Consider the following 24,388-nt stretch of genomic DNA (forward strand, 5'->3'; position numbering starts at 1 on the left):
TGGAAGCGAAGTTGGATTTTACAAGATGTTCCAGCCAGCGTAAAGTGTGGCGAATTTGAAATATCCCTCAGAAGACATGAGAACAATACCAAGCATAATGTTCACATAGCACTAGTTAATGGCTAAGAAAATCTCTGGATTCAGTTGTGCATTCATGCTAAGATCAGTTTATTGAAAACAAAGCTTTAAAGGAACAGAAGGTAGGGTTTTCCCAGGGGCAAAACTAAGCTTTATTACACCTGAGTCGGAGATCCAGTTTAGCACACCGCCACCCCCACACATACAGGTGCCCCTCTGGAGACTTCACCCAGGGCAAAAAAACCCTGGCTAGCCCCACTGTAGCTGTTGCACAGGTGACATATTTTCTGTTGCACTGCATTGTCTCTGCTTGGCAAATGCCATTCAAGCATGCAATATTCGTACCTTTGACGGGGAGAGGGAGAAAAGGAAAAGAGACTGGATCTGATCTGAATGAAAATGCATTCAGCAAGTTTATGTAACAGGAATAGAGCAGAGGCAGCGGAAACAGGGAAACGTTTGTATATAACCTCTTCTGGAGTCATTTCAAGTCTAATTATGCTAAGCAATGGTGTGTAAAGTTTCCCCCTAATACCAAGATTGAAGCTCTCCGTACGTGTTAAAATATAATTTCCACTTCCAGTTATAAGAGGATCTAACAGAAATCCCTACTTTTCCCCTTGGGCAGTGGAAGAATCAATACACTAGGTTTCTTGCCAGTTTTTCCTCAGATGCCCACACCCTCTGGCAATTCTACACTTCCATTTCTGTTCTTGATCGTTTGCCAGCCAGGCTATGGTTTCAGGAGGAGCAACAAACACAAGTGCTGCAGGTGACATTTGCTATTATAGAGTGGGATACAACAGGTGATACTTTTTGTTGAAACAAAGCAACCAGAAATCTGGAGTGGCGTGCGCCACCATTTTGCTTTAGAGTTGGAGTGTAACTTGAGTACTTGGAAGAACATGTTTTCTCTCCTTCTGCACTGTAGGACTTTTCCTTTTCAATTTGTGAAGGTTTGGTTTGCATCACCTTCAGCATACTGTTTCTGCTTTTCGTGGTCTCTATGAAAAGAGTTACGGTCACATCACAGATGCAAATATTTTATCAAAAGTGGTTATGCAGGTGTGGGTAAACCCATATGCATTGCCACCTGTAAAAATCATATATATGTTCTACAATTCCTACATTTGATGGAATATTTGCTATTCATACTGCATCCTGAAAAATGAGCAGACACGTGCATTCTCATGCATCCTACATTACACTAGACTAATGTACAGTAGACTAATAATGAAAATATCTTTTAGAATCATACTATAATTGGGTTGCCTTTAGGTATGTATGAATGGCGTCTGCTTATCTGTCAATCTTTCTGCTGAACCAAATGCCATTCAAATTCAGCTGTATGGGCAGAACTTTTAAGAAGAATGTCTTAACACAGCTTTCCCCATCCTAGCAGCCTTCAGGTGTTTTGGGTTACAATTCTCAACATCCATGAACATTGGCTAGAGAAGACAGGGGCCAATAGGAGTTGTAGTTCGAAACATTGGAGGGCATCAAGTTGGAGAAGGCTGTCTTAACATATGCAGGTAAAAAATGGCTTGAACATGAGCTTCTGCAGGTACCAAAATGCTAATTAGGTAGAAAATAGATTATATTGTATACACTTCATTACCATATTCACTCAAAACGTAATAGTTGCCATAGATAGGTAAACACAAGATTCCTCCCTGCTCCATCCCATTTTGCTGAAAACGGAAGAGTTGCCGTTTTCAGCAATCTTCAGTTAAGCTTTTAGTATGGCAGCACTGAGCATGTCTTAAAAGATTACTTGCATTCAGTTTTACCAACTAAAACTGACCTATTGATTTAAAGTCACCAAGAAAATGCGTAGATGATCTCGTGCCAGAAATTATTAATGAAATAAGTTAGATAAACTGTGCTTTCTTTGTATGGCTGGGACAAATTGATCAGTGTATCAGTGTAACAGTTATTAATTGCTCCAGCCTGGTGGCTGTAGGACACAATCACTGTCTCTGCCTTGCCACTACTCTTGTTGTCGTTTAGTCGTGTCTGACTCCTCGTGATCCCATGGACCAGAGCACGCCAGGCACTTCTGTCCTCCACTGCCTCCCGCAGTTTGATCAAACTCATGCTGGTAGCTTCGACTTCCGGGTTGGCGCCATCGCCGAATGGCGGACTCCCTCCGAGCTCCGGAGGGAGTCTGCTCGGCAGGGGCTGGGTCCTACCGCGCCGGCGACGCGGGGACCCTTAGAAACCACGGGAACGGATCCCGTGGACATGGTGACTCGGCTGGCACCGTTATCGCTCTCCCGGCTTGTGAAAGAGCCTTTTTAAAGGCTACGGATCGGGCGCCGGGGAGTAGCGTGGTGCTTTGAGTCCTCCGCTTCCCCTGCCGGGCGCAGCCGCATGCCATTCGGCGGAGAGCGCTGGCTTCTTCCAAAGGAAATTCGGACAATTGATCAACAACCCGTGAGTAATTGGGCAACCGGGTTTAAAAGGAGGAAAAAAGAAAAATTTTTCCGGATTTGGCACGAGCGGGAGGGGATCCAAAAAAGGAAGTCAGTCCCCTCCCTGATTGTAAACATGCTAAAACAAGGACTGAGAAACCAAGATCTATTCAGAAGCTTATTGATGATAAAAATTACCAACTCCACGATGTGAATTATAAGAACTGTGCTGGAGGAGAGGAGTCGAGGGTGAGGAAAAAGCAACCCCCCCCCCTGGGAACCGGGGCGATTCGGACAGCCTGGCGAAGAGAGATGGAGATTTTGACAGCTGTCAAAGGAGCTGTCAAAACTGGAAATTATAAAGAGGACCTTGCTACAAGTTCTTTGCTGGTTAATTTTGTTACAATTTGATATAAATATGGATATAAACTGTCGGGAAAAAGAAACAACAAATTGACTTTTGGATTAGAGGATACAAAGTTATTGTAATCCCTCTAGAGGGGATTTGGGACATTACAAGTGTCGTATGTGGAAAACTACTCTGGGATGTGTAAAGGTCTTATCTCCTGGGAAAGCTGCAGAACTGAAATATTATTTTGTCTACAGAGGTGACTATAACACAATAGAATCTTCCATTGAAGCAAGAAAGGAACTGGACGTAAGTCTGTGTCCCTGAATAACAAACCTCTGTAGAGACGTTAAATTTTGGAACAAGAATGTTTTGACAGCTGAACAAGACAGAAACCTGAGAAACCAAGAAATAAAAGAGTAGATGACTGAATACGACACGGAAAGAATAATGGGAGGAGCAACAAAAGATTAAAGAAAATTAAAGGCCTCTATTAGATTGGATTTTCGACGTTAAACATCATTAAGACAATCAAATCCGAAGAAAACAGCATGATGGACTGAGATAAATTTGGCTGTGGACTTAAGATCTCCAGGCCGACAACATACAGACAAATGGACATGGGGAATCAAAACCGGGGAAGGGAGGGGGAACCTTAGAATCCAAAGGCTTTGTAACCAACTTTTTGAATTTCTCTATACTTTCTATCTTATATTCTTTATAACTTTGATACTTTACGTTTCTGTTTTTTCTTTTTTTTTTTAGAAAGGGGGAACTCGTGGAAGAAATGAGAGCGGATCTTGGGGAAAATTTTGTTCTATTATAAGACGAGGAGTGATGCTAAGATGGTGTAAATTTAAATTGGTTTATGAGTATAATATATTAGGTTTAATTGGGGATGAGAACTTGTGGAACCAACTTGGATAAAGGGGAATACAATCGGGAGGGGAAGGAGGAAGTCCCAGAAAGAAGGTTATGAAAAGAAGGGTCTAAGTTAGTTTCTCTTTTTCTTTCTTTCCTTTATCTTTCTTATTTTCCTATTCTGTTATTATTGGAAATTTTAATAAATATGATTAAAAAAAAAAAAAAACAAACTCATGCTGGTAGCTTCAAGAACACCATGCAACCATCTCATCCTCTCTCGTCCCCTTCTCCTTGTGCCCTCCATCTTTCCCAACATCAGGGTCTTTTCCAGGGAGTCTTCTCTTCTCATGAGGTGGCCAAAGTATTGAAGCCTCAGCTTCATGATCTGTCCTTCCAGTGAGCACTCAGGGCTGATTACCTTAAGAATGGATACGTTTGATCTTCTTGCAGTCCATGGGACTCTCAACAGTCTCCTCCAGCACCATAATTCAAAAGCATCAATTCTTCGGCGATCAGCCGTCTTTATGGTCCAGCTCTCACTTCCATACATCACTGCTGGGAAAACCATAACGGACCTTTGTTGGCAAGGTGATGTCTCTACCTTTTAAGATGCTGTCTAGGTTTGTCATTGCTTTTCTCCCAAGAAGCAGACGTCTTTTAATTTCATGACTGCTGTCACCATCTGCAGTGATCATGGAGCCCAAGAAAGTAAAATCTCTTACTGCCTCCATTTCTTCCCCTTCTATTTGCCAGGAGGTGATGGGACCAGTGGCCATGATCTTCGTTTTTTTTGATGTTGAGCTTCAGACCATATTTTGCGCTCTCCTCTTTCACCCTCAATAAAAGGTTCTTTAATTCCTCCTCACTTTCTGCCATCAAGGTTGTGTCATCTGCATATCTGAGGTTGTTGATATTTCTTCTGGCAATCTTAATTCCGGCTTCGGATTCATCCAGCCCAGCCTTTCGCATGATGAATTCTGCATATAAGTTAAATAAGCAGGGAGACAATATACAGCCTTGTCGTACTCCTTTCCCAATTTTGAACCAATCAGTTGTTCCATATCCAGTTCTAACTGTAGCTTCTTGTTCCACATAGAGATTTCTCAGGAGACAGATGAGGTGATTAGGCACTCCCATTTCTTTAAGAACTTGTCATAGTTTGCTGTGGTCGACACAGTCAAAGGCTTTTGCATAGTCAATGAAGCAGAAGTAGATGTCTTTCTGGAACTCTCTAGCTTTCTCCGTAATCCAGCGCATGTTTGCAATTTTGTCTCTGGTTCCTCTGCCTCTTCTAAATCCAGCTTGCACTTCTGGGAGTTCTCGGTCCACATACTGCTTGAGCCTTCCTTGTAGAATTTTAAGCATAGCCTTGCTAGCGTGTGAAATGAGTGCAATTGTGCGGTAGTTGGAGCATTCTTTGGCACTGCCCTTCTTTGGGATTGGGATGTAGACTGATCTTCTCCAATCCTCTGGCCACTGCTGAGTTTTCCAAACTTGCTGGCATATTGAATGTAGCACCTTAACAGCATCATCTTTTAAAATTTTAAATAGTTCAGCTGGAATACCATCACTTCCACTGGCCTTGTTATTTGCAGTGCTTTCTAAGGCCCATCTGACTTCACTCTCCAGGATGTCTGGCTCAAGGTCAGCAACCACACTACCTGGGGTGTACGAGACATCCATTTCTTTCTGGTATAATTCTTCTGTGTATTCTTGCCACCTCTTCTTGATGTCTTCTGCTTCTGTTAGGTCCTTACCACTTTTGTCCTTTATTATGGTAATCTTTGTACGAAATGTTCCTTTCATATTTCCGATTTTCTTGAACAGATCTCTGGTTCTTCCCATTCTGTTGTTTTCCTCTATTTCTTTGCATTGCTCGTTTAAGAAGGCCTTCTTGTCTCTCCTTGCTATTCTTTGGAAATCTGCATTCAATTCCCTGTATCTTTCACTATCTCCCTCGCATTTTGCTTGCCTTCTCTCCCCCGCTATTTGTAAGGCCTCATTGGACAGCCACTTTGCTTTCTTGCATTTCTTTTACATTGGGATGGTTTTAGTTGCTGCCTCCTATATAATGTTGCGAGCCTCCACCCATAGTTCTTCAGGCACTCTGTCCAGCAAATCTAAATCCTTAAACCTGTTCCTCACTTCCACTGTGTATTCATAAGGGATTTGGTTTAGATTGTATCTTACCGGCCCAGTGGTTTTTCCTACTTTCTTCAGTTTAAGCTTGAATTTTGCTATAAGAAGCTGATGATCTGAGCCACAGTCAGCTCCAGGTCTAGTTTTTGCTGACTGTATAGAGCTTCTCCAGCTTTGGCTGCAGAGAATATAATCAATCTGATTTCGATGTTGCCCATCTGGTGATGTCCATGTGTAGAGTAGTCTCTTGCGTTGTTGGAAAAGTGTGTTTGTGATGACCAGCCTGTTCTCTTGACAGAACTCTATTAGCCTTTGCCCTGCTTGATTTTGATCTCCAAGGCCAAACTTGCCAGTTGTTCCTTTTATCTCTTGATTCCCTACTTTAGCATTCCAATCCCCTATAATGAGAAGAACATCCTTCTTTGGTGTCACTTCTATAAGGTCTTGTAAGTCTTCATAGAATTGGTCAATTTCAGTTTCTTCAGCACCAGTAGTTGGTGCATAAACTTGGATTACTGTGATGTTAAAAGGTCTGCTTTGGATTCGTATCGAGATCATTCTATCATTTTTGAGATTGCATTCCAGTACAGCTTTCGCCACTCTTTTGTTGACTATGAGGGCCACTCCATTTCTTTTACGGGTTTCTTGCCCACAGTATTAGATATGATAGTCATCCAAACTGAATTCGCCCATTCCCGTCCATTTTAGTTCACTGATGCCCAGGATGTCAATATTTATTCTTGCCATCTCATTTTTGACCACATCCAACTTACCCAGGTTCATGGTTCTTACATTCCAGGTTCCTATGCAATGTTTTTCTTTACAGCATTGGACTTTCCTTTCGCTTCCATGCATATCCACAACTGAGCGTCCTTTCAGCTTTGGCCCAGCCGCTTCATCCGCTCTGGATCTACCTGTACTTGTCCTCCACTCTTCCCCAGTAGCATGTTGGACACCTTCCGACCTGAGGGGCTCATCTTCCAGCATCATAACTTTTATATGCCTGTTGTCTTTGTCCATGGAGTTTTCTTGGCAGGGATACTGGAGTGGCTTGCCGGTTCCTCCTCCAGGTGGATCACGTTTGGTCAAAACTCTCCACTATGACCTGTCCATCTTGGGTGGCCCTGCACGGCATAGCTCATAGCTTCTCCGAGTTATTCAAGCCCCTTCGCCACGGCAAGGCAGTGATCCATGAAGGGGTGCCACTACTCTTAGGTTTAGTCAGTTAGAATAATAATATTGTTTCATGATCCCCCACTTCCATAAGCAGTAGAAAGTCTTTTACACTGTCTGGCTTATTGTTACAAGGCAGTACTGAAGACATTCGGCATGCTTGGAATGTCTGCTTCTTTATAAATATGCACGCTGTGCACGAGGGAACATGCACCCATGCTAATATTTAAGGCAGCATTCAGTCCTGCAAAAGCAAACAGTGTGTTTATCAAGCCCTCCTTTCCTTTTTCCTTCACTGACTACAGCCCATCTATCTAACAACGTTCTTCAATCCTACTCAAAGCAGGTGGAGCGTGTCCAATAGCCACCATCCACCTGCTATCAAAAGCTCAGTTAACTAAGCAGGAATGTTCCTCTCAGTGCCCATTAAAGAAATTGCTTCAATCTAGGCTTTTGTTTAATTATCTGTTTACTTTGCATGGCTTTAACAATATATTGGACATTGTCGTAAATGTAGCGTAATAAGAGCCAGGAAGCTGTAGATCCTGATGACCAGCTGAGACCAGAAGGGGGAATAATCAGAGGCAGGATTCAAGGAGGGTACATGGAGTGAGTGTGTGTGTTGGGGGTGGGGGTGACATGGGAAATATCAGGAAAACAACTGTAAACATAAAATAGCATGTTGTGTTGCATGAACGGAAGGCAGTACAAAAGAAACTCATGTGGAGCGAGGAGGAAAATTTGGGCAGGGGGACTCGGGGCTCTCTGTGTGCATTTAATCAGACCCTGTTCTCCTTCATAATTGTTGTGCACCAAAGTACCTCAGATTCTAATTAACTGGTTAGCATCATTTAGTTTCTTTTCACTTGTACTTTTTGGTTCAGGAACTGGTTACCCAGACAACAACAAGATAATAGGAATAGGCTCATCAAGCTTACAGAAGAGGTACCCCCACCCCCCACCCTAAATCTGTATCCTTTCCTATTTTGATTCTGTGGCTTTTTTGTGTTTGCCACAGTAGTATGAAGTAAATTACCGTATTTTTCGCTCTATAACATGCACCCAACCATAACACGCACATAGTTTTTAGAGGAGGAAAATCCGTAGGTATGCCACCCGTAGGCATTCCCTCCATAACACGCACAGTCATTTCCCCTTACTTTCTAGGAGGAAAAAAGTGAGTGTTATGGTGCAAAAAATACGGTATTTTAGGGGTTTCACCTGAAGCCTTCCCTGTTGAGTACTACTGTTGCTTATAATGAGATTATTCTGATGATGGTGCATACCTGAAGTTCTCAGCAGGGTGCTGATGGGCACAACAATGCCCTTTGATACTCTACTTGTGGCCCTCCCCCTGCCCCTCCCTATTTTTATTGTGTTTGCTCTTTCTTGGTTTTTTTACTTGAGGGAGTTGGATTCTTTCCTTTGGCTTTTGTTTGTTTAGGGTGTTTTGCCTTCTTTTTTTGTCTGTGCTTTATTTGTCTTGGGGGGGGGTTGGGCGGAGGGGTATAGGTAGGCCAAGAACAAACTTAAGTGCTTAAGTCCTAGCACTAAGCCCAACTAGGTCACACCACAACAGGAGGACCAGGGGAGGAACAAAGCAACCACAGTTCCTGTTGTGAGTACGCACACCCTCAGATGTTCATGCTTAGGTGTGAACTGGCCAGATAAACTTTGTATGAAGTCTGTTCAACAATTTTTTTCTGTGCTGGCTTTCTCCACTGTGACTTACATTTGATTAAAACAAATAATGCATAATGCTACCTAGCAATACTTTCATCGTTGGGCAGTAGTAGCATTTATTTATTTATTTATTCAGCCATTTGGAATTTCCGTTCATTATCCCTTCTAATGGCACTGACAGCTGAAAAGGCTCTAGCTAGACTTGAATTCACCCGTCTGATCCTGCAAGAAAAACGTGAGCAAGATAATCCCCTAGGGCTTCATTTCTCTTTTCAGCTGGTGTGAACAGGTAGATCAACTAAACTGGAGGCTAGATTGCCATATCAAAGAGGAAACTCCCATTCAGAGTTCATTGGGTTCTAGAATGAGTAACAAGTATATTTGTAGGATCATCGTTTCATTAATTTCTTTTTGGTCTTTACATTCAGGCTTTGATTTATCACTGTGAACTCTACTCTTATTTTTAAAGTAAATAATGCATTCAAGTACAGTGATTCCAAAAGCGCAGGTTTTAAGCAAAAGTGTACACAGTGAACTACTAACCAGTTACAGTTGAAACCCTTTATGCTGAGGCTGCCTAATACAATGAGTATTTCATATATTGTTATAACTCATAAAAGATAGAAAGGAAAGTTGTGAATATTGTGGCAAAGGTCAGCTTTGAGTAGAAAACATTAGGCTTATTTTATTGTAGCATTTTAAAACTACCATATTTTTCGCCCTATAAGACGCACTTTTTCCCCTCCAAAAATGAAGGGGAAATGTGGGTGCGTCTTATGGGGCGAATGCAGACTCCTTGGCTTCAGCGATAGCAACACGAAGCCTCTGAAGCCTGCGCTCCGGAGGCTTCGCGTTGCTTCCGCTGAAGCCAGGAGAGTCTGCTCTTTGAGGCTGGCGGTGGGGGAAAGCAGCGCTTCCCCCATCGCCAGCCCCAGAGGATGGGGGGCAGCGGGAAGGCGCGCGACGCCTTGCCGCTACTCTCCAACCCTCCTTTGGGCTTTTGCGGGAGATGGGGGAATTCCCCCACCTCCTGCAAAAGCAGGCAAAAGCCGTGTGTTCTTTAAAGGGGCTCCCCGGCTTTTCTAGGAGGTGGGGAATTCCCCCACCTCCTAGAAAAGCCCGCAGGAGCCGCGCACCCTTTAAAGAGCGCGCTGCTCTTGGGGGCTTTTCCCCAAGGAGGGAGAAGGGACTGACTGGCCGTTTCAGTCCCTTCTCCCTCCTGGTCGAAAAGCCCGCAGGAGTCAAGTGGGGCTCCTGTGGGCTTTTGCGGGAGGTGGGGGAATTCCGCCACCTCCCGCAAAAGCAGGGAGAAGGTCTTGGAGTAGCGCACAGGCTGCGTGCAGCCTGTCCGCTGCTCCCAGAGCTGCGGGGGGGAAATCATATTTTTTTCCTTGATTTCCCCCCGCTGAAAACTAGGTGTGTCCTATGGGCCGGTGCGTCCTATAGGGCGAAAAATACGGTACAATAAGTCAATCCCCAAAGCATTGTATAAGGATATCACCAAAATTTGATAAATTCACAAAAACGACACTATGCACAATTTATAGTAAGGAATTTATCTGTTCTCTCTCTCTCTCTGTGTGTGTGTGTGTGTGTGTGTCTTCTTTCTTTCTTTCTTTCTTTCTTTGTCGGTATAATGCCTAAAAATAGAAAACACCATTCAAAGGTAGCTTGACTAAAAATAACGCTTAGGATAATGCTTCCATTGTTCAATAATAATACTTTTTTGTGAAATCTCAGTAACTTTTTAAAAATCAGATGGCACTATGTGACATTGCTCCTTTTCCAACCACATTTCATCAAATGTGATGAATTTGCACTCATTATAAAGTCTGAACACCAGGTTTGAATGCTTTCCAGCACAATAAATGATCATTAAGAATGATTCTGAAGACAGAAAGCTTAATTAACCGTTACTTGATTAACAGATCACTTGATTTCTGATCCAGAATTAAATGAGCTTTGCTTTTGCTCCATCTTTCACAGCTGTGTTGACTTCATAATATGAAGAATATATTCCAGTCTTACTCAGAGCTAACAGCTGCACTGGTACAGCTAACTTTTCTGTCCCCACTTATGGCATTAAGTTCTGCCATCTTTTCATTCTGCAGATGACTCCTAAGTCTAAAAGGAAGAGTATCCACAGTAGAATGCTGAGGCCTGTATCCAGAGCTTTTGGTAAGTGGTTGTTTCTTTTCACAATTTATTAAGCTACTTCCTTAAGATTTATAAGATTTACATAAATTGACCTTTATAAGATTTACCTAAATAGACCAGGGAGGGGGAAACTGTGACTGTGGGGAATATGATGATGGACTACAATGAAGGACCCATCCCTGTTCTAGAATATAAGCATTATTTGGTCTGTTGCTCTCAGCTAACCTTATACAAATTAACAATTCAAAATAGATACTGATGCTCAAGCTTCTTTAGGAGTGTTAGTTGTGCAGGAACCTGTGTCTGCAAAAAAAGATGAAATACTTTGATAACTACAATTCTATATTTAAAGACATTATGAGTGAAGATAGTTTAGATGCTGTAGGCCTGGTCATTGTCAAGCCTCAGGCCCTCGCATGCTTCTCCCTCCCTTCTTCCTTCCCTTATGGACTCTGATCCCCTCATACCCTTTCTGGTTTAAGACATCCTATAGTTCACCATTATATCCAAACCAGAATTGGAAACTATGTACAAACCATAATTTCCAGTTCTGGGTTGCCACAAACCAGGGAGTGCAGAAAGGGTGGGGTGAAAAAGTGATCCAGAGGCTCAGATCCAATCATCAAAGCATGATTTGTAATTATTCCAAACTATTTCATACGTGTCTGTTTACAAATGCCATTTCCCACTGCGGGGGCTTGTTGACAGGGTTATGCCTATGTTAACAAACCTGACCAGAAAAGGAGAGGTTCAAATATAAGAAACTTCAAATATTTCTCTTAGAGATGGAGTTTGACTTGGACAAAGCATTGGAAGAAGTTCCCATCCACATAGAAGACCCCCCATTCCTTACCGGAAGAGTGGACAAACGGACTTCTGGGCTTATCTCAGAGCTGCCTTCCGAGGAAGGGAAAAAACTGGAGCACTTTACAAAACTAAGGCCTAAGAGGAATAAAAAACAACAGCCCACGCAAGCTGCGGTGAGTGAAAATCTTGGTTGTGATATTTTACTTCATAGGAGAGATAGCTGAGTCGGTGGAGCAAGAGACTCTTAATCTCAGGGTTGTGGGTTCAAGCCCCACATTGGGCAAAAGTGTCCTGCATTGCAGGGAGTTGGACTAGATGACCCTCATAGTCCCATCCAACTCTACAATTCTAGGATTCTTATTATTCCATTCTTTAAATAGTGTGCAAGCTTTAAGCCATGCTTTAAGATTTCTGATAGCCACGTTTTTCTTTCCTCTTGTCAGCACTCTTCATAAGAAAAACTTGTTGCTTCTCAAACCCATACACAGTTACGGATTTTGACAGCCATAACTGGCAATATAGAACCTCCAGAGGCTTCTATATTAAGTAAAACTATGTGGGTTAAACCACAGAGCTTAGGACTTGCCGATCAGAAGGTCGGTGGTTTGAATCCCCGTGACGGAGTGAGCTCCCGTTGTTCAGTCCCAGCTCCTGGCAACCTAGGAGTTCTAAAGCACGTCAAAGTGCAAATAGATAAATAGGTACCGCACCGGCAGGAAGGTGAACGGCGTTTCCGTGTGCTGCTCTGGTTCGCCAGAAGCGGCTTAGTCATGCTGGCCACATGACCTGGAAGCTGTATGCCGGCTCCCTCGGCCAATAAAGCGAGATGAGCGTCGCAACCCCAGAGTTGGCCATGACTGGACCTAATGGTCAGGGGTCCCTTTACCTTTATGTGTCTTATCAGGTGAGTACGACAGCACCTCAAGATGGCGAACAGAATGGTCTTATGGGAAGAGTGGATGAAGGCGTTGACGAATTTTTCACTAAGAAGGTGACAAAAATGGATTCAAAGTAAGTCTTATTCTTCAGCAAGGTACAGTAGCTGAAGCTGCTGTAGATATTTGGGGGGTGTTTTCTGTCTTTAAAAATTCAAAATAGCAAGTACATGACACTGCTAGCACTAATGTAATAGACGTAATTATGCCAATAGTAAGTTAAAGTGATTTATATATGCTAAATATGTCTATATCCATATATTTGGGTTTATGTCACCATAGTGCCACTTAAGTTCATTAGAATTCTTTATGATTGCAATTTAAGCAGAAGAGCCATTCTTTTAGGAAGCTGCCTTATACTGAGACCATTGATGCTCAGCATCTTCCATATTTACTGGCAATGGCTCTCCAGAGTTTGAGGCAAGGAGTCTATTCTAAGCCACATCTGGAGACGCCAGGGATCGAACCTGGGAACTTCTGCATGCAAAACCTATGCTTCACCCTATCTTGGTGACGTTCCAGTGCTACATGCCATGGCACGGCACTGCAGGGCATTGTGTAGGATTCAAGAGTAGCATAAGCAAGGGAGGCTGAGGAGGAAGGCAGTGGTGAGGAAAAGCAGACAGTGAAACAAGTGTGCCAAGCAGTACTTAAATGCTGCATTTCCTCTTCAAAGTGGTTTAGGGTAGGAGGGATGATTTTGCTCACCTGAAGCAATTGCAGGTACAGTGGTACCTCTGGTTACCTACGCTTCAGGTTACAGACTCTGCTAACCCAGAAATAGTGCTTCAGGTTAAGAACTTTGCTTCAGGATGAGAACAGAAATTGTGCTCCGGCGGCGCGGCAGCAGCAGGAGGCCCCATTAGCTAAAGTGGTGCTTCAGGTTAAGAACAGTTTCAGGTTAAGTACGGACCTCCGGAATGAATTAAGTACTTAACCTGAGGTACCACTGTATTTTGAGGTTGGTATCAAAATTCGGTACCACACAAAACCCCTTTGTCATAAGATCTCACAGAATAAAAATACAAGATAAAAACAGAAGTATTAAAGCAAAACAACAAACCACCCCCTTCCCACAGACACATTTAAAAGGCTGTAGAATATTAACCAGCCAAAGGCCTGGTTGAAGAGGAATGTTTTTGCCTGGCACCTAAAAGTATATAATGAAGGCACCAGGTGAGCTTCCCCAGGGAGAAGTATGATAACTCCACATAACTATGTCTCTGGTAGACATAATCTACCAGAGAAGATTGACTTCTCTGGTAATATAAAATGCATTCTTTATTTAGAGCCAGCATTACCATGGAATTTAAGCAAGGAGAATTTAATACAGTACTGCACCAGATTCCCTTAGGAGGTTGTGGACTCTCCTTCCTTGGAGGGCTTTAAGCAGAGTTTGGGTACCCATCTATCATGAATGCTTTATCTGAGATCCCTGCATTGCAGGGGGTGTTGGACTAGTTGACCCTTGAAGTCCCTTCCAACTCTACAGTTCTATGATGGCTCAAAACTGTGGTTAGTCAAAATACCACTGAAAGCTTCCAATCTCCTTGTGATCTCGCCAGATATGGAGAGCAGAAGCACAGGAGTCTATGTAACACTAAACCGTAGTTTAGCATTATGTCCAAATGAGGCCATTATGGCTTATGTGCCCTTTTCATCTATTAGGAGATCCTCAACAAAAGGCGCGGACACAAATGATTCCAGCGAAGCCACTGATGAAAAGAAGAAAAGAGATTCTCGGAAAAGCGGCTTTCTCAATTTAATCAAATCTAGATCAAAATCTGAACGTCCTCCAACTGTTCTGGTGTCGGAGGACCCCTCAGCACCCAAAGGTGCTGCCAAAGGCCCCACAGCAGACACTGCAAAGAAGGAGGTTAAATCGACTGAACAGAATGGCAACACTGAAAAAAACGAGGAACTGAAAACGCCAGACTCAGTAGAGGAGGGGTCTTCAGAGGATGCCTCAAAGCTTGAGAAGAGTGACAGCAAAGGCAGTCCTCAAGGAGGACGTCGGTATGGGGTGCAAGTGATGGGTAGTGGACTTTTAGCAGAAATGAAAGCTAAGCAGGAGCGCAGAGCAGCATCTGCACAAAAGGTGAGTGATATTTTCATTTTAATGGTCCGAGCAGTTCATTTGAGGGCTTACACAGAACAACATAGCTAAATAATGGCGGCCAGCTTGAGGCATTTGATTCTGACCAAAATGGTTATACTCAAAATTGCCATTAGGACTTATGGTTTCTATACTTTTGTATTTGTTATTAAAAAATTAGCACGTTTGTTTAAGTGTTGACGTGACAGCTGGCTGCTTAAACGTACCTGAGGTAGGAACAAAAACTATAAGGAATTTACTACTTGATGTGCGACCTAGTACAATCCTACTACAGTTGCTGGTAAGGAGCAGGTGTGTGCTAGGTGAAAAGATGGCAAATGTTGGGCGGGGTGGGGGTGTTTTTTGTGTGAATTTGCAGGAACAGTGAAAGATCAGTGAATATGGGATTAGTCTTCTCTTCAAGCAAATATTCGGCAGTGGTCTTGCTCCACCTAGTGTTTGAAGACATTTTAATATTAGCTCTAGGAACAAATGCAGTGCAAATAAGACCAAGTAGCATGGCTTAGTTAGCACTTGAGATGGTTTAAAACAGAACTCTCCAGCAAGCAACGGTAAGACTAATGAGATTTGGGAGATGGTATTGTTTGCAGTTCCTATGAAGTGCAGTTAGATATCAAATAGGTTAAAAAAATACATGCGACTTCCCACTTACGTGGGGATTACGTTCCCGAGTACCACACGTATATGTGAAATTGGAATAGATATTATTGGCCTAATCCAACAAGTTACAAAATCTGGTGTTGGCTAGAAAGAGTGAAGAAACTCCAACCAAAAAGCTTTTATGGTGGAGCCTTAACCTCCAGGATTTTTTGATGCAGTTGATAAAAGTTATTTAATGTTTTATTCCTGTGTGATGTATGTTCCTACTTTGTAATTTATGTGCATTACCTTATTTATGTGTAGAAATGGTTTTAGCTATAAGATATGGGTACATGATAGTAAATCTATTTTATTTGTGGCCTAGTTTACTAAGATGAAATTCTGTTATCTAGAAATTTCATCTAGGAAGTTGATTTACAGCAGAGGCAGGTGTCCCTAATGGGTTTAATGGTGGGTGGGATTGGGGGGGGGGGACAAATTTCCCGGATGCTCGTCCCATTTTTATTTTTATTTATTTTAATTTTGCCAAGCATGTAAAGCTAAACGTGCACACATTGAAGATGTGTTCAACTTTTAGAAAATACAGGGAGAAGAATGCTTTCAAAGCAGCAGTGGGGAACCTGTGGCTGCCCGGATGTTATTGGACTCCCAACTCCCATCAGCCTCAGCCAGCATGGCCAACAGTGAAGGATGCTGGGAGTTGTAGTTCAGCAACATGTGGGTTGTCACAGGCTAGCCATCTTCCCAAAGCGTAGATTTTGCTTACGGTAAACGTCAACTCAGGGACCTAGGTGGCGCTGTGGGTTAAACCACAGAGCCTAGGGCTTGCCAATCAGAAGGTTAGCGACGGGGTGAGTTCCCGTTGCTCGGTCCGTGCTCCTTCCAACCTAGCAGTTTGAAAGCACGTCAAAGTGCAAGTAGATAAATAGGCACCGCTCCGGCGGGAAGGTAAACGGCATTTCTGTGCACTGCTCTGTTCGCCAGAAGTGGCTTAGTCATGCTGGCCACATGACCCAGAAGCTGTACGCCAGCTCCCTCGGCCAGTAAAGCGAGATGAGCGCCGCAACCCCAGAGTCGGTCACGACTGGACCTAATGGTCAGGGGTCCCTTTACCTTTACCTAAATGTCAACTCAGGGTGTTCAATAACAACTAATTTAGACTACACATCCTATAATGCAGAGATGTACTTGTAAACCAAGGACTGCTGAAATGTGATAGTTATTTACTGTTGTTCAGATGTGATGTAGCACAGTGTCAAGAAAAGCGTTCAATGCCATATAAAAACTAATCAAGTCGGGGCACACAGGTGGTAGTAAATCTAAAGTAGGACAAGGGAGTTCACGCGACTGGTTGCCACCTGTTTGAGTACAGAAGTAGCAGAGCCATTGCTCAGGGGTAAGGCATCTGCTGTGTTTATGGAAAGTCTCAGATTCAGCCCTGGCCCCTCCAGGTAGGGTGGGCCCCCCCCCCATATAGAACCCAGGAGAGCCACCGCAATTCAGCGTAAATACTGAGCTGGATGTGCTACAACAGCCTGATTCCATATAAGGCAGCTTCTTATGTTCCTAAATGGGATTTAAACTGCTTGAATGGGATTACAATTAAGTTTGCGCACAATGCTACTTTGATATCATCATGGGGAAATGATGTTCTGTTAATAGATTCATTTTTTTAATGAAACCGTAAGTACATGGAGGCCAAAAAAAAGGCTGTTCAGAATCCCCCCCCCTTGCAGAGTGAAGAAAGTGCAAGAGAAATGCAGATATGCAACGAGATTGGAATAAATATTTATCCAGCCTTGTTGAATTAATTCCTAACACCTTTATGAATAAAGTTAAAAACAAAAATGTGAACCTGCAGTGAAAATAAGAAAGCTAGATGTAAAGAAGAAAGAAAGAAACACAGCTGATAGACCAGCAAAGGGCAGCTACAAGGATCTCAGGCCTTAATAAAGGCCACCAAAGGCAGAGGTGAACAGGATGGAGTTTACCAGGGACCCAAAAAAGATTGTTGAGTAGGTACCAGGTGCACATGTCTAGGAAGGGAGCTCCACCATTCGAATGAATTTTCCCCCTGGTGGTCCTTAAGATTCCTGGGCCCCAAGCCATTCAGGGCTTCAAAGGCTAAGGCACTCATCTCACCACTTTTAGCCCAGAAACATACTGGCAGCCACTATAGGTATTTTTATACCACCGAAATATATTCTCTTTGACCGGTCCTTGTTAGCAGTCTGGTTGTCCTGTTTTGTACCAATTGGAGTTTTCAAACATTCTTCAAAGGCTGCCCAACATAAAATGGACAGAGAGATGTTTTAATTTCATGTTTGTTCCCCTGGAGTCCTTTGCAAAAAGAACAACAGGATATAATTGAAATAAGAATATGAATAATGATTGATTTAATGATGATGGGGATGTTGATGATGCTAGTAATCATAGTCCAGAGCCTTGGAAAATGGTGGTCTATCAACCAAGTTCAGAGAATTCTGCTAATTTTCAAGGATTCCTTATCACACTTTTCTTTCTTTCTGTTTTAAAGAAACTAGGGAATGATTCAAGAGACTCAACAGATCTCTCAGTGAATTCAGAACGGCTGGATGGAGGTGCTACAGGTGCGTTGCTATTAGTAAAATGCTACTTCATTAACTAGTGTCCACAAGCTTGCTGTTGCTGATCAGTTAGTACAAATGAATGATTAAAAGTAATATAGTTTTTGTGAATGTACTTGATTGTTAGAGTGATTACAGCCATGCAGACCGAGCCTTATCTGCACAATACCATGGAAATTAGTTTCCATTTCCCTCATATCCACACCTTGCCGTGCAAACTACACCTGCTCAAATTCTCTGCACAACTGCCCTCTTTTACATCTGGCCTCCTTGACACAACCCCCTTTTGAAATCTTGCTTTTTTTAAAAAAAAGTGCAATTATATTACTCATATCCTGTCCAATTTTTACATAGTAGAGACATGTTGTGTATATTTGTGAAAGCTGACCTACTTTGCTATATTCCTTGACTCCCTCTGTAGGGCAGAATTCTGATCTGTCTTACGTGTAGCTGGTGTCAGTTGCTTAGCAGTTTGCTTCATTTTCATTCACTACACTGTGGGGAAGCTAACCTAGAACGCTTCCAACAGGGAGTAATTAACTAGTAGCATCCTCTATGCCAGGCCTGGAAATCAAGTTCCAGTCAGCAGTGGGAATGGGAACACAGAACACAGAAGAAAGTGGTTCTAAGAGTGTGCTGTGGATTTGCCCTCCAGCCTTTATAGATCTGCCTTATGAATGCAGATGGAGACGGAAGAAACACATTTCAGTTTTTAAGGAATTTTAGAGTGGAAGACACCTGCTAAGAAGTAGAATAGAACCTATTAGTGCCAGAAATAATGTTCATTTGTCTGTGGGTGAAAAAAGGCATTTTTCCATGGTTCCTCACAAAATGTATGTAACTCCTTTAAGGAACTTCAAGGATATAAAATGGCTGCCTGACTTTAACCAATATGTAAAATGTAGCCACTGTCACTGCTACTTTGGCTTCTCGTCTTCTCTTAACTCCTGAAACATCCTAACTGTGTATTTTCTCTTTTTATTAAATGCAAACAACTCCATCTGTGCGAAGCACAGCTGGGCAAAGTGTGGCCCTAGTGAACTTCTTATCTGTGTCAAGAAGAGGGGAAATTGGGGAAAGCATTTAGCATAAAGAGAAGAGGTGGTCTTGTTTGTTTTTGGCTGTGGCTGGTATACCTACTATATGATCCCTGACAGATTGGGCTGTATCCAGCTAAAACAGGTTGGTCCAACATGTGGCCCCATTTGACACACCACTACCCTAGCTCGCATCGCCTTCCTAAAGCTGGGTAAGGAAGACACTGGGCTTTGAGAAGGAGCTATCAGGGGTCTGACAGGGTCCTAGTGTCCTCCCACCTCCTTCCCAAGCCTAGTTAGTGCTTTCCCAGCTTTGGGGAGGAGATCGGAGAGCTTTGGGACCCTGCCAGAGCCCTCACTCCTTCTTCCCAAAGCCAGCACCTCACTTACCCAGCTTTGGAAAGGCAGCACAAAGGCTAGGGTGTATCAAATTTTGAACGCCCCACACACAGCAAGGCAGTGTGTGGCCTGGGGGGTTCCATGTTGAAGTACTCTTGTGGCCGACTTGGTATGGAAAGTTGGACCACCTAGAAACAGTTTTGCTAGTGTGGGTGCAGAGATTCTTTGACCCTCCAGATGTTGTTGAACTGCAGTCGCCATCATGGTCAATAGCTATGCTTGCTGGGGTTGATGGGAGTTGTAGTTCGGCAACATCTGAAGGGCCAAAAGTTCCACCTTTGCTAATGCAAGGAGTTTAAGCTGCGCAGTGGAACTAACGTGGCTTGTCACCTCTGTGTGTGACCATAAAATCTGTTCTAAGGATTCCTCCAGAGCTGATTTGTGCAATGCTCAGGCGGTAGGGAAGTTCTGTTTCATGCTTCCAGGGAGAAAATGGTGTCTAAATGACACATAAACAGCTGCACAAACATTTGCTTTGCTCCCTATATATACAATGTGCATGTGCTAAGATCCTTTTTGGTTTTGACCACATAAGCCTTCTCTTTGAAACGAGCTTAGCTGATGGATATGGGGAGAGGGTTTTGAAGGCAACAGAATATATATTGGAAAGAAAGATGTTACTGGTGGGAAAATGTGGTCCATATATTTAAATAATTCTGGGATAGAGAACATTTAGTTCTCACAGATCTATCTTACAAGAATGTTTGAACATATACCAGTATTTCTCAAACACTCTCCCAAAAATGTGAATTAAAAATTGGAAGAACATCTTGTTCGCATAGATAATACACTTTTAGCCACAGAATGCATGCACACATGTACAAGTCAAAGTACAAAAACATCTATGTAAGCTAGAAGAATGTCTTGGAAAGTGGCCTGCATCCTGAATCACCTAGCTCTGAATTTAGAAGTAAAATAGCAGGTAGCTGGGCCAAGTTATGAGTTTGGGTTATAATGTTCTGCATTAGTTGACTGGCCAAGTAGCTTCAGTAGGATAGCATTATGTTCAGTAAGTAGAAAAACTGCTTTCTCCATTTGACACAAAAAACCTACATGTTATACATGTGTGTGTGTATATAAGCCTAGCATATATAAGCTACCGTAGATTCTGATGTATAAAATGTCTTTTTAACCCTGGAAAAGAGGTTTAAAAGTCGGGGGGTCATCTTATACGCCGGGTACTACCTCCGAGGCAGCAGTGGGCACCGGGCAGCTTCCTCCCAGTGTGGAGACTGCCACCCGCTGTTGCTTTGGAGGCTGCCGAAGCTGTCGCCACTGCAGCAGCTGGGGGGGTCGTCTTATACGCCAAGTTGCCTAATATGCCGGAATCTACGGTATATATATTTGAGAATAAAAAAAGAAAGCATCACCCAGGCAGACTTAAGTATCTTTATGTTCCTTAGAATTCAGTACGTGATTGAGGAATTCCAGGATGGTAATTCACAGGCCATTGTATTTTATAGAACTGTGAAATACATCCACCCCAAAACAACCTTCAAGATGTTTATGTAATTAGCCATCCTAGGTTGAATGGTGGGTGAATCAAGATCCCTTGACTTTACTGAGGGATTTTGGCTCTTTCTCTGTTGACCTGTCTGGACACCAGTCTTCAGGGCAGCTCCTCAGCGATTTTCAGACTTTCACTGACATAAGGGCTGGATCTACATTGTTCTTCTGAACGCTATTCAATATAACACTCTAGAAAGCTTAATGGCAGTTTTCCATTGCCGGTGGTTCGCTGCTCTGTTGGTCACATTTTCACAACACCTTTTTAATGTTATAAATGACGAGAGTAGATCTGCCCAAGGTCCATTGAGATATTTGGGGGCTTTCTAAGCCTCAGCCCAGTTTCTCTCTGCCTCATAAAGCTTTCTGTTGAAGCACACAGCTGTTGCCAGACCTCAGAGAATAATAGGTTGGTGGTGGTATTTTCTGACAGTAAAGGAGTGAGTATTCTGCACTCACCCACTCTCCATATCATCAGGCTTGTGTCTAATGCTCAGGTGTTCCTCCATGGAAACTGACTATATCAGATTATCCCACTCATTCCCTCATGTGTCACAGTCATCAACCTTGGCCCCATTGAGGAGCCAATCATGTACCATAACTCTTGCTTAAAGTGCTAATGACCAGGAGAATCAAGCCAGTTTCTAAAGTCAGAGTAGTGATATATCAGCCCAAACTATTCCAGGAATCTGAGCACATTCTCCTTCTAAAGCTCCCACAGAGATGGAAAATCTATTGGATGCCTCACTGATATTGCTTGTCAATGACTATATTCACATTGGTCAGAAAAGAGGACACTTGGGGAAAGTAGCAGCTTTTATTTTTCCTGAGTAACTTTCAGTCCACACACATCCCTCTGTGTTTTTCTCTGCACCTACTAGAGGCTAGAAACTTTTTAATATGCTGCACCCCTGGTCTCAATGTTCGCTGGGTCCTTTTGTTTCAGTTACCAAGCTCCACCAGTCTTCTCCGGAGAACCGGTTTGCCCTGAGTAAAGGTGACTCTGTTGTAACCTCATCAGAGAAAATCACAAAGGCTGAACCAAAGACAGAAGTTGGGGCCAGGACACGAAGTTCTTCCAGCACACCTACCAGCCCAAAGCCTCCACTCCAAGCAGTAAAGCCCAGCCTAGCAGGACGGCCAACAGTTCCTCAGAAGCCACGATCTGCCTCTCGGACTGGTGAGAAGCCTCTGTACACTATGCTAGCATTAGCACAATGGCTTATGTGTGGAAAAATCAATAGTTAAATACCGAAGAGAAAATTCAGAAGATAAGATAATGGTTATTATTTTGTTTGGCAGCGTTTTTCAATTGTTCTCTGCTAATCCTGACTAATCTTTTAAATGCTAGAAATGGGATTGCAATGGTAAATTATAAGAGAGAATGAGATATTCCCCTAAACACTGAGGTACTAATTTGTAGCCTTTGCATTATAGTACTGCCCTAAAGGTCTCAAAGATTACTACATTCTTCTTGTGTCTGATTAGGCAAATTGTTTCCCCACATTTCTGAATATTGAAATACAGATTTTTAAAACTTTTTTGAGGCTTTGTTGGAACATATTTAAACAACTTCTTAGGCCCTTCTATTGTGCTTTATTGCCACGTAGCCCTTCAGCACTTTCATTTCTTCCAGCTTACCCACTTTGGAGAGGAGACTCTTAGCTTTGAGGCTGTTCCTCCTCTATCATGCTTTCAAAAACTAAATCAGTACATTTGGGTGGGTTGGTTGGTTGGTTGTGTGAGGGTTTATGTGAACGAATTTCCTAGATGCTGTGCAGCTGGTGACTGAATTTTTCTGTGTGCACACTGTGTTTCCACAGAAGATATCCCAGAGTCTCCATCTGGTCCAGGTTCCCCTAAAACTGCTCTTCTTCCCCCCATTCTGAAGAGGGTTCCTTCTGATAAAGAAAAAGATGGACAGAGCAGCCCCAAACCAGCTGTCAGATCTCTTTCACACGAAGGTGAGAATGCTAGTATATTTCTCCAGCCCCCCCCCCCCTTTTGTATAATATTCAGGAGTCAGCAAACTTTTTCAGCAGGGGGCCGGTCCACTGTCCCTCAGACCTTGTGGGGGGCCAGACTATATTTTTTGGGGGGGGAATGCACGAATTCCTATGCCCCACAAATAACCCAGAGATGCATTTTAAATAAAAGGGCACATTCTACTCATGTAAAAACACACTGATTCCTGGACCATCCGCAATTCTGATTTAGAAGGCGATTGGGCCAGATCCAGCCCCCGGGCCTTAGTTTGACTGCCCATGGTATAATTGTTCGTGTCCTCAGCTATTGGAAGTCAGTTTGCAAAGTTCCCGATTCTGAATATGACCTTAATGTCTGGTCATAATAATGTGTTAATTTACCTATATTATCTGTTCTAATTGCATGCACGCACACGCCTCGCCCTTCTGCAGGGGTTGTTTCCATTCTAGCCCATGGTGCTAATTATATCTCCCATTATCTTTTGTGTTATCTGCAGCCTCCATCATTTCTTTCTCGGTCATAGGGCCAAGCTAGGCAGGAGGCTAATGTTAAATGCATCTTTACATTTAACATGCAGGGTTTTCAAAACAATTCAGCTAGCATTCTCCAGAGGGGCTGGTAGTTACTGTGACAGCAGGAGGCATGAAGACTGAATTTAATCCTGCTGCAGCCCTGCAGAAAATGCTGCCTCTGAAGCTGATTTTTTCCCTGGGCATCAAATGCAGATTTCCTCCCAGTGCAAATACCAATTTGTGGGGAAGGATTTTCCTCAAGACCTCAGCATGCAAGGGCAAGGTTAAATTGCCCCTCCTCATCTGTTGTTATCCCGATAAATATCACTCCCACTCCCTAAGCTGGTGCAGTATTCGCATTTCTAAAAACCTGCGCATTAGATACAAAGAATCCTTCTGTGTACCATCTGCTTTGACCCAGAGAACTCCTGTCATTGGCTGGCAGAAGTCGAATCTCAATACAGATTGCACTTAGGTCTTGCTTCTGGTTGGCCATTGTGAGAAGAGGGAGGTGACTTGATGGTCCATTCACCTGTTCTAGCAGACTCTTCATAAGTTCTTTCATTAAAAAAGCTCTACAGTGCTCCATCTGCTGAGTAAGGGAGGTATGGTGATGCTCACAGACATTTCACACATTACAAAGAGGCAAAACTGGATTTTTCATTCATTCATTCATTTTATTTGTATCCCGTTTACACACACACCACCACAACCATGCTCAAAGCAGCGTACAACAAAGAAAACAGGAGGGCATTTCAAACAAACACTGCAAAACAACTCCAAAATAACGTAGCAAAACAATAGCAAATATAAGAACATAAAAAACCCTACATTTCAATACTATAAATGTAACAAGATTACTGAAACAAGGTGCAGCATCCAATAGCAAAAATAACAAGGGAGCTCCAAGGTTTCGCCTTTGTTCTAGAAACACACCTCCTATGATGTTGCTCATAGGCCGTCTCCTGCAGCAGCAGCAGCTGCTTAGAAGCATTTTATAAGGTTTCCAAAAGCAAGGGGTGGGGTA

General features: G+C 42.9%; 1 protein-coding gene across 1 annotated transcript in view; it reads left to right on the forward strand.

Annotated features, from left to right (window-relative positions):
* Nucleotides 1-24,388, forward strand: part of CARMIL1 (capping protein regulator and myosin 1 linker 1) — a 144,680-nt gene that overhangs the window by 106,936 nt on the left and 13,356 nt on the right. The window contains exons 30-36 of the mRNA XM_082234939.1: nt 10,812-10,878; nt 11,641-11,837; nt 12,569-12,675; nt 14,268-14,697; nt 17,852-17,924; nt 21,810-22,043; nt 22,687-22,827. Of these exons, the coding sequence (XP_082091065.1) occupies nt 10,812-10,878; nt 11,641-11,837; nt 12,569-12,675; nt 14,268-14,697; nt 17,852-17,924; nt 21,810-22,043; nt 22,687-22,827 (1,249 nt within the window). The remainder of the gene's footprint in view (nt 1-10,811; nt 10,879-11,640; nt 11,838-12,568; nt 12,676-14,267; nt 14,698-17,851; nt 17,925-21,809; nt 22,044-22,686; nt 22,828-24,388) is intronic.

Source organism: Podarcis vaucheri (genome assembly GCF_965113315.1).
Source record: "Podarcis vaucheri genome assembly, chromosome: 8".
NCBI classification, from domain to species: domain Eukaryota; kingdom Metazoa; phylum Chordata; class Lepidosauria; order Squamata; family Lacertidae; genus Podarcis; species Podarcis vaucheri.